Source organism: Delphinapterus leucas, chromosome 4 (assembly GCF_059928025.1).
Source record: "Delphinapterus leucas isolate spDelLeu-1000000601 "Yukka" chromosome 4, BTC_Dleu_Yukka2, whole genome shotgun sequence".
Classification (NCBI taxonomy): Eukaryota; Metazoa; Chordata; class Mammalia; order Artiodactyla; family Monodontidae; genus Delphinapterus; species Delphinapterus leucas.
Window position 1 is genome coordinate 119,139,753 of NC_143132.1, and position 18,027 is coordinate 119,157,779.

Sequence of the window (18,027 nt, forward strand, 5' to 3'; positions counted from 1 at the left end):
AGTCTTTAATCCATTTAGGGTTTATTTTTGTGTATGGTGTTAGGTAGTATTCTAATTTCATTCTTTTACATGTAGCTGTCCACTTTTCCCAGCACCATGTATCAAAGAGGCTGTCTTTTCTCCATTGTATATTCTTGCCTCCTTTGTCATAGATTAGGGGTCCACAGGTGCGTGGGTTTATCTCTGGACTTTCTATCCTGTTCCATTGACCTATATTTATGTTTTTGTGCTAGCACCATACTGTCTTGATTACTGTAGCTTTTTGGTATAGTTTGAAGTCAGGGAGCCTGATTCCTCCCACCCCGTTTTTCTTTCTAAAGATTGCTTTGGCTATTCGGGGTCTTTTGTATTTCCATACGAATTGTAAATTTTTTCGTTCTGTGAAGAATGCCATTGGTAGTTTGATAGGGGTTGCACTGAATCTGTAGATTGCTTTGGGTAGTATACTCATTTTCACAATATCGATTCTTCCAATCCAAGAACGTGGTATATTTCTCCATCTGTTTATATCATCTTTGATTTCTTTCATCAGTGCTTTACAGTTTTCTGAGTACAAGTCTTTTGCCTCCTTAGGCAGGTTTATTCCTAGGTATTTTATCCTTTTTGTTGCAATGGTAAATGGGAGTGTTCGCTGAATTTCTCTTTCTGATTTTTCGTTGTTGTTGTATAGGAATGCCAGAGATTTCTGTGCATTAATTTTGTACCCTGTTACATTTACCAAATTCATTGATTAGCTCTGGTAGTTTTCTGGTGGCATCTTTAGGATTTTCTATGTATAGTATCATGTCATCAGAAAACAGTGACAGATTTACTTCTTTTCCGATTTGGATTCCTTTTATTTCTTTTTCTTCTCTGATTGCTGCAGCCAGGACTTCCAAAACTATGTTGAATAAAAGTGGTGAGAGTGGACATCCTTGTTTTGTTCCTGATCCTAGTGGAAATGCTTTCAGTTTTTCACCATTGAGTACGATGCTTGCTGTGGGTTTGTCATAAATGGCCTTCATTATGTTGAGGTAGTTTCCCTCTATGCCCATTTTCCAGAGAGTTTTTATGATAAATGGGTGTTGAATTTTGTCAAAAGCTTTTTCTGCATCTATTAAGATGATCATATGGTTTTTATCCCTTAATTGGTTAATGTGGTGTATCACACTGATTAATTTGCATATATTGAAGAATGCTTGATCATGGGGTATGATCCTTTTAAAGTGCTGTTGGATTCTGTTTGCTAGCATTTTGTTCAGGATTTTTGCACCTATGTTCATCAGTGATATTGGCCTGCAGTCTTCTTTTTTTGTGATACGTTTTTCTGATTTTGGTGTCAGGGTGATGGTGGCTTTGTAGAATGAATTTGGGAGTGTTTCTCCCTCTGCAATTTTTTTGGAAGAGTTTGTGAAGGATCGGTGTTAGCTCTTCTCTAAATGTTTGATAGAATTGGCCTGTGAAGCCAACTGGTCCTGGGCTTTTGTTTGTTGGAAGATTTGAAATTACAGTTTCAATTTCATTACTTGTGATAGGTCTGTTTATAGTTTCTAATTCTTCCTGGTTCAGTCTTGGAAAATTGTACCTTTCCAAGAGTTTGTCCATTTCTTTGTGGTTGTCCATTTTATTGGCATATCGTTGTTTGTAGTAGTCTCTTATAATGCTTTGTATTTCTGCAGTGTCAGTTGTGATTTCTCCTTTTTCATTTCTAATTCTATTGATTTGAGTTTTCTCCCTTTTTTTCTTGATGAGTCTGGCTAAAGGTTTATCAATTTTGTTTATATTCTCAAAGAACCAGCTTTTAGTTTTATTGATCTTTGCTATTGTTCTCTTTGTTTCTATTTCCTTATTTCTGCTCTGATCTTTATGATTTCTTTCCTTCTGCTAACTTCGGGTTTTGTTTGTTCTTCTTTCTGTAGTTCCTTTAGGCGTAAGGTTAGATTTAGTTGAGATTTTTCTTGTTTCTTGAGGTAGGCTTGTATAGCTATAAACTTCCCTCTTAAAACTGCTTTTGCTGCACCCCATAGGTTTTGCATCGTGTTTTCCTTGTCATTTGTCTCTAGGTATTTTTTTATTTCCTCTTTGATTTCTTCAGTGACCTCTTGGTTACTTAGTAACGTATTGTTTAGCCTCCATGTGTTTGTGTTTTTTATGTTTTTTTCCTGTGAGATTTCCAATCTCATAGCATTGTGGTCAGAAAAAATGCTTGATACGATTTCAATTTTCTTAAATTTTCCAAGGCGTGATTTGTGACCCAAGATGTGATCTGTCCTGGAGAATGTTCCATGTGCACTTGAGAAGAAAGTGTATTCTGCCACTTTTTGGTGGAATGTCTATAAATATCAATTAGACCTATCTGGTCTCTTGTGTCATTTTTTTTTTCTTTCCAATACGCGGGCCTCTCACTGCTGTGGCCTCTTCCGCTGCGGAGCACAGGCTCCGGACGCGCAGGCCCAGTGGCCACGGCCCACGGGCCCAGCCGCTCTGCGGCATGCGGGATCCTCCTGGACCGGGGCACGAACCCGCGTCCACTGCATTGGCAGGCAGACTCTCAACCACTGCGCCACCAGGGGAGCCCTCTTGTGTCATTTAAAGCTTGTGTTTCCTTATTTATTTTCTGTTTGGATGATCTGTCCATTGGTGTAAATGGGGTGTTAAAGTCCCCTAGTATTATTGTGTTACTGTCGACTTCCCCTTTTATGGCTGTTAGCATTTTCCTTATGTATTGAGGTGCTCCTATGTTGGGTGCATAAACATTTATAATTGTTATATCTTCTTCTTGGAGTGATCCTTTGATCATTATGTAGTGTCCCTCCTTATCTCTTGTAACAGTCTTTATTTTAAAGTCTATTTTATCTGATACAAGTATTGCTGCTCCAGCTTTCTTTTGATTCCCATTTGCATGTAATAATATCTTATTCCATCCCTTCACTTTCAGTCTGTACGTGTCCCTGAAGTGGTCTGACGTGGGTCTCTTGTAGACAGCATATAGGTGGGTCTTGTTTTTGTATCCATTCAGCCAGTTTGTGTCTTTTGGTTGGGGCATTTAGTCCATTTACATTCAAGGTTATTATTGATATATATGTTCCTATTACCATTTGCTTAATTGTTTTGGGTTTGTTTTTGTGGGTCTTTTTCTTGTGTCTCCTGCTTAAAGAAGTTTCTATAGCATTTGTTGTAAAGCTGGTTTGGTGGTGCTGAATTCTCTTAGCTGTTGCTTGTCTGAAAAGCTTTTGACTTCTCCATCGAATCTGAATGAGATCCTTGCTGGGTAGAGTAATCTTGGTTGTAGGTTTTTCTCTTTCATCACTTTAAGTACATCCTGCTACTCCCTTCTGGCCTGCAGAGTTTCCACTGAAAAATCAGCTGATAACCTTATAGGGATTCCTTTGTATGTTATGTTTGGTTTTTCCCTTGCTGTTTTTAATGTTTTTTCTTTTAATTTTTGTTAGTTTGATTAATATGTATCTTGGTGTGTTTTTCCTAGGGTTTATCCTGTATGGGATTCTCTGTGCTTCCTGGACTTGGGTGACTATTTCCTTTCCCATGTTAGGGAAGTTTTCAACTATAATCTCTTCAAGTGTTTTCTCAGACTCTTTCTTTTCCTCTTCTTCTTCCGGGACCCCCTATAATGAGAATGTTGGTGCATTTTGTGTTGTCCCAGAAGTCTCTGAGATTGTCTTCAATTCTTTTCATTCTTTTTTCCTTTATTCTGCTCCTCAGCCATTATTTCCACTATTTTGTTTTCCAGCTCACTTATTCGTTCTTCTGCCTCAGTTATTCTGTTATTGATTCCTTCTAGTGTATTTTTCGTTTCAGTTATTACATTGTTCATCTGTTTATTTGTTCTTTAGTTCTTCTAGATCTTTGTTCAACATTTCTTGTATTTTCTCAATCTGTGCCTCCATTCTATTTCCAAGATTCTGGATCATCTTTACTATCATTACTCTGAATTCTTTTTCAGGTAGATTGCCTATTTCCTCTTCATTTATTTGGTCTTGTAGGTTTTTGCCTTGCTCCTTCATCTGTGACATATTTTTTTGCCATCTCATTGTTTTTTATTTTATGAGTGGGATTGTATTCCTCTCTTACTGGTTGTTTGGCCTGAGGCTTCCAACACTGGGCTTTGTAGGCTACTGTGTAGAGCTGGGTCTTGGTGCTGAGATGAAGAACTCTGTAGGAACTCACTCCAATGAATATTCCCTGGGGTCTGAGGTTCTCTGTTAGTCCAGTGGTTTGGACTCACAGCTCCCACTGCAGGAGCTTTGGCCCACTCGTAGGCTCATGAACCAAGATCCTATAAGCCACCTGGGGTGGCAAAAAAAAGAAAAAAAACCCACAATAACAAAGTAAAAAATTAGACTAGGAAACTAACAGATATGTTAGGAATATGAAAATAAAAATATAGATGGATCAACAACCAGAAGGTACAACAGTACCACGATAGTGCAAAAGAGGAGGAGGGGAGAAAAAAAAAAGGCTGGAAATAGGCCTTGGCTGTGGAGGGCAGGGTCTAAGCAAGGGTGAGGTTTGGGTGGTGGGTGGGGCCAATGGTCAAGACCACTGACAGGGCTGGAAAAGGCCTTGGGGGCTCTTGGGGGTGGGGTGGGACTTAGGCTCAAGGAACAGAAGGGGCCCAGGCATGCCCCACACCCCTGCTCTCAGAGGGCGGGGGACCTCACCTGGGAGCCCAGCAGGCTTTCTGGGCTCAAACGCCCTCTGCTCCTCTCCCACTCCGCCCAGAGGGACCCTCCCACCTGCCTCTCCTGATCTCCCCAGCCTCAGGGTCACTGATCCTGTCTGGCCTCCACTTCACCTCACCCTCTCAGTCCCCCTATGTCCTACCGGTTCACTTTGGGGTTCCTCCCGTCTCCTTGGGTGTCAGAGTCCCCTACCAGCGGCCAGTTGGTACCATAGTTGTGGGGAAACGCTAACTCTGCATCTTCCCATGCTGCCATCTTGACTCTGCCTCCATGTTTATTAATAGAAAATATCCATGCAAGAGAAATTATACATGAGTTTATGCTTAAAAGAATAGATTTTTTCTAGTGTCAAACTATAAGTTGGTAACGGATATAGTTAAGGAAGTTAATTTGTGATCTTTAACTCCAAAGTAAATGTTAATTTTCAAATAAGTCATGAAAATTACCTAAATTTTAAATTGAAATTTAGATTTAAAATATAAGAATGCTGGGTTACGAAATGTAAACTTCACAACTCACATGTTTATGCTTGTTATCTACTATATGTATACCCATTTGTAGCATCAAATATTTTCAGTAGTTTACCAGTTTTTGTATATAATAATATCGGTATGTCTGTTTAATCACCCTGCAGCACATGGGGGTGATTCTCATTTACCCAGAGACTGCTCATTATTCTGCGTAATTCTGAATACAATTTTACTACCCATGCAGAAACCAATGCAAGAAGTGTAGAAGGCATTACACTTGTGATGGGAATAACAGATAAATTTCTAATTTTAGGTTGTAAAAACAATGTCTAAAATGTTTACTGGGCATTAGGTCAATTTTTAAGAATGGAAGAGGTGTGAAAAAATGTAAGGGAATGTCTTAAAAAGTTAATCCAAAGAAATGTCTAAAACACATTAAGCATCTTAGAATAAATCTCGACCAATAAATCTCGCCCTAGGTAGTCCAACAAATCTTTCAGAGTTTGATAGCAAAGATATTAGGTAGGCTGTTTATATTTTGTTTTGGGAAAGCACTTACAGAACACAGAAAGATTGTTCATATTTTGGAAGAGGCAACAGAGTGTGTAAGATCACAGATGCTATCACAGGTCCACTAGAGGTACTGTCATTCTTTTCTTTTACAATGAACTACAACTTGTTTGCTAACTGAACACTTCAGTGATTATTCTGCAACTAACCCACTCAGAAAGGCAAGAATACTCTTTACTTAGATGCTTTAGATGTCAAGAGAAATTAAAAGGGCACTTCTGCTGGAAGAAAAAAAAAAAGTCCTTCCTGTTGCCACTTCTTGGCTCTGTAAGTCTGAATTTATTTTAGATTCTAAAAATTAAAATTTTCATCATAACTATGCTCATCCAAGGCTATTCCGCCATCAACAAAATAAGCAAAACATTTTACTTTTTTAAAGCCTAGTTGTCAGGTGAACGTTGCCTTTTCTGAATTTTTTAACCATCTCAGACTTAACAGCACTACTGGTCTACCTCCATGACTTTAAATATGACTTACGTGACCTATGTTTCAGGACAGAATTGTGTTTCCTCTTCTTTGGAACCTTGCTTCTCATGACCTGGGGGCTTGTTACAAGAACAGAAACTCAGGCCCCATCCCAGATGGGCAGAATCAGAATCTGCATTTTAAAAAGATCCCCAGGTGAATCACATGCGCAATAAGGTCCAAGAAACACTGCTCTAAAAGACTGCAGATGCTTGCCTGTGCATTAATTTTCCTAAAGAATTCCCTTTCTTTTACTCAGGGAAAACTTCCACTTTCAAAAGTAAATTTTCCCTTAAAAATATCAGTTTGTAAAAGGAAACAGTTACAGTTCTCTTTTTATATATTACAACTTCCAGATGCATCAGATTTGGGGGTGAGGAAAGGTCATTTTGAGTCATTGGTTTTCAAAGGGTTGTCCTCCTACCAAGAGCATTAGCATCGCCTGAGAACCTGATTCCGATTCTGTGTTTTGACACGCAATCTGTGTTCTTAAAAGCTGTCCAGATGATTACGGCACACACTCAAATTTGAGACTGTTTCGCAAACTTCAATGTTCATAAAGTCACCCGGGAAGTTTGTCAAACAGTGGGTTCCCGGATCCCTGGCTAGATCTATTGGATCAGAATCTCTGAACAGTGAAACCAGGAAATATGCATCTTAAATTAGACCCCATGTAATTCTGATGCAGGTAATGAGGGAACTGCATTAAATACCAAGATTTAGAGCAGTGGTTCTGAGACTTTGCTGCCCATGAGAGTCATTTGGAAAACTGAGTCCTGAGGCCAAGGTCACATTCCACACCAATTAAGTCAGAAATTCTGGAGGTGGGACCCAGGCAACAGCACTATTTTATACAAATGATTTTAATGTGCACCCGAGTTTGAGAAACAGAGCTCTTAGAAAGCATTAGGAAAGAATGATAGCAGGTGGCAGTGTAGCATGGTGAAAAGGGCAAGTTACTATGTCTGTCTAAGTATCTTTTTTTTTTTTTTTTTTTTGGCTGTATAGTGGGGAACTACCTAAAGATTAAAAAATGAATGCAAAGACCCTTGTAGTTTCCATTCCTTTTTTTAAGTGCATCCATTATGATGACCTTCCTTTGGTTTATATGCAAGACAAGTTCTTTCCAGGCTTGAGGGGAAAAAAAAAAAAAAAAAAAGAATATCAGCACTTCTAAGTTGTCCTACAACAAATACTCTTCCTACTTATGGTATGTTTTCTTGAAGGTAAAAAATGACTTGAGGCTGTTTGACTTGCTTAGCACTTATGCTATAAAAGGTCATCCACACTTTTCTCTCTCATTTCACCCACCTGCTTAGCTCATGTTGCCAAAGAACTAGGAAGAAAAACGTACGGAGATTTCCACCTATGGGTGTTTTTGAATGCGTTTTTAGCAGTTACTCAGTTTCCACTGGTCTTTTTGAAAAACTAGGTTTGGTTTTACCAGGAAAGATCTGCCACCTGATGGTTCAATGTGGTAATAGCAGGCTGTGTAGTGGCTTCAGAGAGAAAAATGGTCTTCAGGGAGTTCAATATAATGCAGAGACCAGAGTCACGGTACAGCTGCCTGCAGAGACAGATGCTTTAGTAAGCTTCTAATGGGTCTTACCTTGGCATTTCCTCTCTTTATAAAAAAAAGTAAAACTCATTTTCTAACCAAATAACTGATTACTAATATCTCTTTAAAAAGGAAAACCTGGTATCTTTTCTGAGCAAGTAAATTTGTATGAAAGTTGTTCTTTACTGACGTATATCACAAAATGATCATTTGATGTGTAAAGTGGTCAAGACGGTCATGGGTCTAGGAAACTGGTATTTCTAATATTCTCGTCACCATGAAAATTCTTTTCAATTGAAATGCAGAGGAGATTCATTTGAAGTCCATCTAAGACATAGTGCTTGTCTGCACTAAATCATATCTGTTCAGCTAATTTCATCTTTCAGAACAGCTTAAAAGACAGTGATTTTAATTCCATTGCAACAGTTTAAGAAAATGTCCATAAAGCTAATCCCGTGTAAATAAGTCTCCCACCCCTTGTTAATACCTGCATACTCAATCCGTCTCTTCTTTCCTCAGAATGGGCAGCCGCATCCAAGTCTACCCAAATGGATCCCTGTTTATCGGATCAGTAACAGAAAAAGACGGTGGAGACTACTTGTGTGTGGCGAGAAACAAGATGGGGGACGATCTGACCCTGATGCACGTCAGCCTAAGACGGAAACCTGCCAAAATTGACCACAAGCAACATTTTAAAAAGCAAGTTTTTCACGGGAAAGACTTCCAAGTCGATTGCATGGCTTCCGGCTCACCAGTGCCCGAGATATCCTGGAGTCTGCCTGATGGGACGATGATAAATAACGCCATGCAGGCCGATGACAGTGGCCACAGCACCAGGAGGTTCACCCTCTTCGACAATGGAACCTTATACTTCAACAGAGTTGGGATGGCAGAGGAAGGAGATTACACTTGCCATGCCCAGAACACTCTAGGGAAGGATGAAATGAAAGTCCACCTAACAGTCATAACAGCTGCCCCACGGATCCGGCAGGGTTACAAGACCAACACGAGAGTCAAGGCTGGAGACACAGCCGTCCTTGACTGTGAGGTCACTGGGGAGCCCAAGCCAAAAGTATTTTGGTTGCTGCCTTCCAATGACATGATTTCATTCTCTAAGGACAGGTACACATTTCATGCCAATGGGTCTTTGTCTATCAACAGAGTGAAACTGCTCGATTCTGGAGAGTACGTATGTGTGGCACGAAATCCCAGTGGGGATGACACCAAAATGTACAAACTGGACGTTGTCTCCAAACCTCCATTAATCAATGGTCTGTATACAGATAAAACCACCATTAAAGCCATGGCGGTGAGGCATTCCAAAAAACACTTTGACTGCAGAGCCGAAGGGACACCATCTCCTCAAATCATGTGGATCATGCCAGACAATATTTTCCTCACAGTTCCGTACTATGGAAGCAGAATCACAGTCCATAAAAATGGAACGCTGGAAATTAGGAATGTGAGGCTTTCAGATGCAGCCAATTTTACCTGTGTGGCTCGGAATGAAGGAGGAGAGAGTGTGCTGGTGGTACAGTTAGAAGTACTGGAAATGCTGAGAAGACCGACATTCAGAAATCCACATAATGAAAAAATCGTTGCCCAGCTTGGAAAGTCCACAGCATTGAATTGCTCTGTTGATGGAAACCCACCACCTGAAATAATCTGGATTTTACCAAATGGCACACAATTTCCCAATGGACAAAACAATTCTCAGTATCTAATAGCAAGTAACGGCTCTTTTATCATTTCTAAAATGACTCGGGACGATACAGGAAAATATCGGTGTGCAGCAAGAAATAAAGTTGGCTATATTGAGAAATTAATTGTATTACAAATTGGCCAAAAGCCAGTGATTGTCACTTATGCACGAGGAACAGTTTACAGTATCAGTGGAGACACTCTATCGTTGCACTGTGTCTCTGATGGAAGCCCTAAGCCACGTATCAAATGGACTGTGCCAAGTGGTTACGTAATAGACGGGCCTCAGATCAGTGGAAAATACATACTGCATGAAAATGGCACCTTGGTCATCAAAGAGGCAACAGCTTATGACAGAGGAAGCTACGTTTGTAAGGCTCAAAACAGTATTGGCCATGCACTGATTACTCTTCCAGTGATGGTTGTGGCCTACCCTCCCCGAATTACAAATCGCCTACCCAGGAACGTCCTCACAAGGACAGGCGTGGCCGTTCAGCTCCGCTGTGTGGCCCTGGGAGTCCCCAAGCCAGAAATCACATGGGAGATGCCTGGCCACTCCCTGTTCTCAGGGGCACACGAAGGGAGGACACATGGAATTCAACGTTTTCACCCACAAGGTACCCTAGTCATTCAGAATCCTCAAACCTCAGATTCTGGGATATACAGATGCACAGCAAAGAATCCACTTGGAAGTGATTACGCAACAACTTACATCCAAGTAATCTGACAGAAAATAAAACTACCTGAACAAAGTCAACAACATCTGGACAGAATTTACTTTTTGGAAGAAGTTTAATCAAAGGCAGCCATAGGCATGTAAATGAATTTGAATACACTTACAATATTATAATAGACATGCAAAAAAAAGGACTTGTAAATAAATGATACTGATTTTTTTTATAATGGATCTCAAAACAAACTTTTAACTTAAGGCACTTTTATTTTGCCAACAAATAACAATGAACATTAAGAGAAAACGATCGACCATAAAATAACAAGTGGATAATGTACCTGAATTCTTCATTAAAGAATGGACTTTTTTTCTTTCATTACCATTTGCCTAGTGTCCACCTTCTATTAATCAATGTTACAAGCATGGCGCTGAGGACAGACACAATGGAAAAGATGATTAAATTTGCGGTCGATGTAAATTTGTCATCCTGATGTATAAATACTGTGGTCAGTTTATAAATATTTCACTAAAACCCACAGAAAATAAGCGCTGAACTGTTTTATGATTCACCATTTTGTGCACACTGAAAATTTTCATTGATGGGGAATAGAAAAAAAAGTTTTAATAACTGCATTTAAAAATAAATGCAGGCTGACTTTCCACTTGTAAGAAAGCAACAACACCTGCACATCATAAAATGTGAAAAGGGGGTTGATTACATCTATCCCAAATAAAGCCATTAAAAAGCTTTTAAAATACACAAACTTCTTTATAACTTCAAAATCTAGCTCAGCACCCCTGGTTTGGAACTGTTTGTTCATAAGGAAAAATTTTCTTTTAGGAGGAATCATTGCTCTATGAGCGTCCATTCTATAAGGTGATAATCCTGTGTGACAGGGAAATGTTTGGGAAAATCTAGACCGAATACATATAATGGAGTTTCACTGTAGTTAAAATTTGATCAACCCTATACAAAATGTTGCTTTTTGTAATTCACTGAATTTATTTATATTACATGCTTAATTCAACCTGAATTAATTTAAGGGACAATATGATTCAGCTTTTCTAACTCTAGAGGCTAGGATTTTCCAGTGTAATTTCTCCAGCATCTATGCAAATATTTGCCTATTATTTAAGAAGACTTATAGGAGACTTAATAAATGAAAAAGAAGAAAATGCCATAGGTCTTGCTCAGATAGCTCAGCACACAAAACCGAGAACTACATTTTTCCCTGTCAATCAGTTGAGACAGAGCCGGGGGGGGGGGAGGGGGGGACTCACTTCATTTTGTTTTCATCACACCAACTTTCAGCTTGCCCCACCTAAAGAGGTGACCCGATTCCTACGTTCTTTGATGTTGGTATCCTGTGGCCATAAGCGGTCAAGGGCTACTCGTTCTAACAGTGATCTCATTCTACTTCCGGACCAAGAGGAATAAAAAAAAGAGGACAAATGTAACCCTATTAGGAAGAAGCCTACTATGTAAACAGGTATATCTAAGGGCTTCTTATGTCCAACTCCATTCTATTTCAAAGTCTTTAAGGGGAACTGGGGGTCTCCATCTTATCCTAAGATAATTTCCTCTTTGTCTCACCAAGCAAATTACCAGGTTCTGCCGAAGGACAGGGCTTTCCTTTGTGATCATTTCAAGACAAATCAATGCATATTCTAAAAAAGAAAAAGAAAACTCTCAGGAGAGAGGATTAAATGGGAGGAAATATGATAAGAATAGATTGAAAATTCCAGTTTCTCTCTGTATAGGACACAGGGGAAAACCAGTTCTAGGTTTTTCCTCAACTCTCTGTAGAATCGTCGAATTATAGGGCCTTACCATATCTTAGCTTTCCCACCTGAAAAAAAAGAGACGACAGCAACAAAAAGCTATGTCCCACAGCTTTCCAGTGCAAAATGATTAATAAATTAATTTCACTAACTTCTGCAAAATGTGTAAAGTGCATACAAATGCTATGCAATTATAACACTCATTCTTGAAACAGTCTTACTTCTGTTTGCAATACTGAGCTACAAATATATATGGTTCAAACTGAAAGGTGGCATTTTAAACACCAGTAATTCTTGAGAAGAAGTAAAACAACAATCAGGACAGAACATGACTGGTACTCACTAGGCACGACATTCACATTTCAGTTGTTTTGCCAAGGCAGTCATTATATGACAGACTACTTTGAAGAAAAAATAACTTCATGAACTCTAAGTATGACTCTCAAGAGGGAAAAAACCAAAAACCAAAAAAAAAAAACCCTGATATACAAAACCAGCTGAAATGTCAAGATTCATCTTCTGAAAGCAGATAGAACATGTTAATTTAGTGAAAAGAATGGTCTTTAATGTTTTGGCAAAGTCTTTTCCAACCCAGAGTAAACATGAAATGAGCGGGCTGGAGCGAAATCGTTTCACAGTGTACAAAGCAGTTCACATGGATGCTGCCACAGCAAAGTAAGCGGACATGTATTTGAGGTCATTTGCATGAGTCAAATTTTGCAATGAGTAACTCACCTGGGAAGATATAAATTATTTATATAATGATTTGCAAAGGAAATGATCTGCTAAAGTTGTACCAGCTACATTTAAAAAAAGTAGTTCTACATGGTTTGCTCATTATAGACAAATCTATTCACAGTATGCTCGACTACGTTACAGGTAAATTCATATGGCAAAAGAAAATGAATTAACACAGAACATGGGAAAATATCCCCCACGTGTTTTAAAATGCCCTGCAATTTTCACATTCAAAATTTTATGCATCTAAATCTAAAAAAATATTATATGGAATACTCTTAAGTTACACAAACTGATAATAATTTACTGTATTTTTCACTCTAATAGGAGCAAATTACCACATACTTGAACAAAGTTAAAATAGTTACTATTTCTTTATAATAAATTTGATGTATAATTTACTTTACTTGTGCTTTTTGCACCAATTTATAAATACAGTATATGCAATACACAACCAAGACAGACACCAACATTAATAGTTAAATTCAAAATAGCAAATACTTACCATACAAAATAAACAGCAAATACATCTCTTATGAAAACCAGAGCCCCCCTGGACTTGGGGGCCAGATTCTCTGGAAACCATGTCAAGTTTGAGCACTGTGGAATCTCAGGCCAGCTGCGAGATTTTTTTCTCAAGTTGGCATAAGGTTCAGGAGAACCAAAACTGGACAGAGTCATTTTTGCCAAATCTGGCAAATAATTGCAACAATTCCACTGTGGTTCGTTCCGGCCTTTAGAATTTACATGTTGTACCTTCACAAAGACTCTGGTCAATGATCTCGCCACTGAAAACAAATTTAGTAGTACAGCTACTTCTAACAGGCTTCCACGTACCTTAGGGTGGCTCTCACAGAAGCCTTGGTTTAAGTTCTTGGTCTAAGAAGTTTAAGTACTAAGCAACAATCTGTTTCAGCACCTTTTGACCACAATAAAAGCAAAGAAAAATCCTACATAAATAAGAACAAAGTTCATAAAGTGCTTAAGAAATTACAAACATTTCAAATTAGAGCGATGCAAATAAATGTCCATTTTGCCACCAAAGGTGAACGCAGAATAAATGGGTCGCTTTCCTGTCAAGATCTGACATGCCTTTCAAATCAGTAGTTTGGTCCGGCACAGTGTGCAAAAGAAAAACCCAAAACAAAACAAAAAAACCCCAAAAAACCAAACTTCATCATTAATGAATCCATAAATATTTTAAATCCACCACAATCCATTCTTTCTATAACTACGAGATTCAATAAAAGCACCAATTTCAAAAGGTCTGCTATCAAACTCTTCCTGGCGCAGGCCCACATGATCCACATTTTTAAACCTACTTTCAAATTGAATGAAACAAAACCAAACCACACCTTTTCCTTTACATTTTGTTTAAACGCCTTTGTATGAAATGTAGCGTCAAATATAGGAAAACGCCAAAGAAATGAAAGAACAAAGGGACATTTCTAAAGGTGACTAATGCATTAAATGTGATTTTCTATTTTTCAGTGCAAACAAAAAACTTCACGTCTTTGTCCTCTTCCAGACTCAGAAGTGTGAAGGATGCCCGTAGGGCGTCACTCCTTGCTGTGGCTGGTTACCTAATGAGAAAAAGAAAATCCAATAAAATGGCAGACGCAAAATTATGCCACAGATCGGTGGCACGCTCTTGTCACTGTTCCTCTATTCCTGAGGCTGGTACTGAAAGCAGACTGACTGGTCAGGAAGTATAACACTAGCCCAGACACCTGTGCGGCCAAGGTCTTAATACCACTGCTCGATTCATTCTGCAGAGGGGCCACCTCTACATCAGAGTCCCACAACGGACAGCAAGAGGCCTTGGGATGAAGGTCATTGGCCCGTCAAAAGTCTGTATCCCTGAGCTAACAAACATCTCAATACTAACATAAAAAAGGACTGTAAGTATCATAAAACATGAAAAGTTCTGGAAACTTCATAAAAGCACATCAGAGGTTCTACTTTAACACTGACGTTATAATAGGTGAGAGAAGTAGCTTGAAAGGGGCAATTTTCTGCAAATGGCCATGGATAGATACATCAGAGAGAACCGTGCAAGAGTGTATGCATGGGAGAGAGAGGCTGTGTGTGTGATGCGAGTGTGTGCCTGTGCACATGTGTCTATGTGCACACCTGGACAAATAAAGAACAGTGAGTAGGTTCAAAACAATGACACAGGCTTAGAAATAGCTACTGCTTGCACAACTCTGGTGGGACTATTCAAATCCAAAGGCCCCATTCACACGGATTATGGCAGAAATGCAGCCGGCTGGAGCTGTGCAATGGGCAGCTCAGCTTAGTTGCCCTTATTCAACAAAGGAGGCCGGCATCACTGCTCATGTCAGGCATCAGACTATATGTTGTGGTTAAGAGGTGGGCTCTGGAAGGAGACAGTCTGAGTTTTAGTCCCAGCTGCTAGCCGAGTAACCTTGGGCAAACGGGAAAATGTCCCTGTTCTTTAGTTGTTTCCTCATCTGTAATACGGGAATAGCAATAATACCTCGGCGCATGAGGTGGTTTAGGAAATCAAGTGAATTAATAAATGTAAAGTCATGGGTCCATGACTGGACCCATGGTCCAAGAAAGTGCTCCAGAAATGATGGCAAAAAATTCACTGGTCCAAGAAAGTGCTCCAGAAATGATGGCAATCCCCGCCCCCCCTGCAAAAAAACAACAACAAAAAAACCTGCATTCTGTGAGCCCTTGGAAATAGGAACCAAGAGTATGCTCCCCAGATAGGTGCTACTCCATAAAAAATCGTAGGTACATACCTCCAATCACTAGAAAAAAAAATTAAAATATAACATGTTGTCTCTACCTTAAAATTATATTCTCTTTAGCCATGCAAAAATATGAAGTCTGGGGACTTCCCTGGTGGCACAGTGGTTAAGAATCCGCCTGCCAGTGCAGGGAACACGGGTTTGAGCCCCGGTCCGGGAAGATCCCACATGCCGCGGAGCAACTAAGCCCGTGCGCCACAACTACTGAAGCCTGTGCGCCACAACTACTGAAGCCTGCGCGCCTAGAGCCCGTGCACCACAACGAAGACTAGCCCCCGCTCGCCGCAGCTAGAGAAACCTCGCGTGCAGCAGTGAAGACCCAGTGCAGCCAAATATAAAAAAATTAAAAATGTGAACTCTGGAGCTGATGAAACACAGTGAAATTTTAACCACACGTGTGTTTAATAGACCACACTGATTGAACAGTTCTTGGAAAAGACTGACATGACTTAACTGAGGGAAATATTTTTAAAGGAAAACAACAACAAGAACAACAACAACAGACCTTGGTTATGCCCTCGGAGAGACACAGGGCATAAGAGAGGTGTTCCCTCTGCCCAGGAAAACACACGGACAGCAGCAGGCAGGAAATTAAGACTAGAGCCAAGCTGCCCCTCTCTCTCAGTCATAAACTGACCCTTTTCCCTACAATCTTCCACCAGAGCCACACCACTGCCTTCAGAACTCGCTGCTCATCGCTCTGTACCTCAGAAGCACAGAATCGAGAAATTACTAGTCTCCCTGCTTGCTGTATGGATGAAAAACTGCATGACCCAGATAATGGTGACAGAGTTGGCAGCAGAATTTAGGTCTCCTGACTTCCAGGCCAATATTCTTTGCATCACAGGGGCCTCGCTCCCATTTCTAAAAGTTTGCCCCATCCCGTGACTCCAGCACAGGGCGACTGGATTCATGGGAGCAGGCTGCTGGCACTGGGATGAGGTCCGATGAAATGGGTTGTCGGCATGCGCCCTAGAAAGGTAGCACGCCAGCACGGCAGCAAGATTAACTGGGGAGAAACACTGTCCTGCGATGCCGCCTGCCACGTTACAGGTCTGGATTTCTCTTAGTCGCTATCAGGAAGGGCAGGGTGGTGCCGTGGTGAGAGCAGCCATGGCCCTAGTGACCAGGGGATAGGTCTGGTGCTGGCCTCTCCATATCCGAGTCTTGGGGGCAGGGGGGGCACCTATCCTGTTCCATCGTACACTGGAGGGTATCAGCCGAGTTGCTCTCTGGGACATCTAGCTTTATCAGAAAAGCACCTGCCGTTCCACAGGGTCCCCAGCTGGAAAGAAACATTCCCAGATTCAAAGAGAAGCAACAGGAAAACATCCTCGCTGAACTCAAGGAAAAGACTGGGGCTTTCCCGGAAAAGAAGCATTCAAACCAACACCAACAAAATGAGAACGGCCTGGACTTAAAACGAACATGAAAACGGCACCAAGGAAGACAGTTTTTGAGGAGCTGCCACCTGTGTTTTGCTCACTGGCTTGTTTTTCACGTCCTGGGAGCCATCTGTTCCTGACGGAGGGTACTTACTGGAAAGCTGCTTCTGGAGCTGCCGCACCAGAGCGGCTGTCTGCTGCTGTTGCTGGGTCTGCTGCAAGCCTTGCCTGGGAAACTGTAATCCAGAGAAAGGAGGGAACTCAGCGCTCAGCACAGACGAGAGCAGAAGGTCTGCAGCGTGCTTTGAAGCCCTGCGCAGGACCACGCCCAGTGCGCCGACACTGATCTTCAGCCAACCCTGGTCGACACCTGGGCGTAACCTGAAAGTGCCCCATCCATTCCAAAACCCGTCTCCGGGGGGTGACCTAGCCTTTGCTGGGAGAGCCCTGAGGAAGGAGCCCAGCCGTGCCCAGTGGTTCACACATTCTTGTTACCTCAGCCTTCACCAGTTGGCTAGTTAGTATCACCATGTTACAAACCATTTGCATCAGCAAACTGAAAGCTGTCTGGTGGGAGGAGTGGGTCAAGCACCACAGGCCTGGCCCTGGGCGAATGCAGACAAGAGCGTGGTGAGCAGCGCAGGGGCCTGGACTCATCTGGGACTGCTGCCTGATGGAGGATGAAGGTCGGGAGGGGGCGAGCCCAGGGAGGCACCAAGGACCACACGTTAAGGCGGTGCTGCCTTCCAGGGTCGTACACGTGCCGGCATAATATGAGGGCCCAAGTGCCCTGGTTCTAGCCATTAAGTTGATATAGGAAATCGAGGTGGTTACTCCAAAGAGGGGGAAAAAGAACCTATTTGGCGGAAACAAAATTACCTTCGATTAAAATCATTCATGGTGCTGATTCACCTTTTCCTTGACCTTCAAATTGCAGACTGTCGCTCTGTTCTTCCTTTTCGTTTTTCCTTTCTGTCCCTCCCCACCTTCTTTCCCCCTGGCTTATCACTGTTGTAGCAAAGGATGTGTTCTGATGCAAGGATATCTTAATCAGATACACATCGGAATGAATTAACTTACCTCCATAGGCCCATCCCCTACCCACCTGGCTATGGAGTGCCGGCCCCCTGGCCTCCCGGCCTCTAGTGAGGGCAGGGGCACTCCCACGATTGCAGGGCAGGAGCAGAGTGAAGTCGGGAGGGAGCAGAATAAAGTTTTGGGTT

The 18,027-nt window shown here is 41.2% G+C and overlaps 2 protein-coding genes across 5 annotated transcripts in view; one reads left to right on the forward strand and one right to left on the reverse strand.

Annotated features, from left to right (window-relative positions):
- The window catches only part of IGSF10 (immunoglobulin superfamily member 10), a 123,048-nt gene extending 112,547 nt beyond the window's left edge, over positions 1 to 10,501 (forward strand). For all 4 annotated transcript variants that reach the window (XM_089910991.1, XM_089910992.1, XM_089910993.1 and 1 more), the window contains one exon: positions 8,265 to 10,501. In XM_089910991.1, coding sequence (XP_089767117.1) covers positions 8,265 to 10,173 — 1,909 coding nt within the window. In that variant the 3' untranslated portion in view covers positions 10,174 to 10,501. The remainder of the gene's footprint in view (positions 1 to 8,264) is intronic.
- Positions 1 to 18,027, reverse strand: part of MED12L (mediator complex subunit 12L) — a 359,593-nt gene that overhangs the window by 20,521 nt on the left and 321,045 nt on the right. Inside the window, exons 44-45 of the mRNA XM_089910995.1 lie at positions 16,959 to 17,040; positions 1 to 14,222 (exon numbers count right to left, since the gene is read on the reverse strand). The exon at positions 1 to 14,222 is cut by the window's left edge and continues 20,521 nt beyond it. Of these exons, the coding sequence (XP_089767121.1) occupies positions 14,170 to 14,222; positions 16,959 to 17,040 (135 nt within the window). The 3' untranslated portion in view covers positions 1 to 14,169. The remainder of the gene's footprint in view (positions 14,223 to 16,958; positions 17,041 to 18,027) is intronic.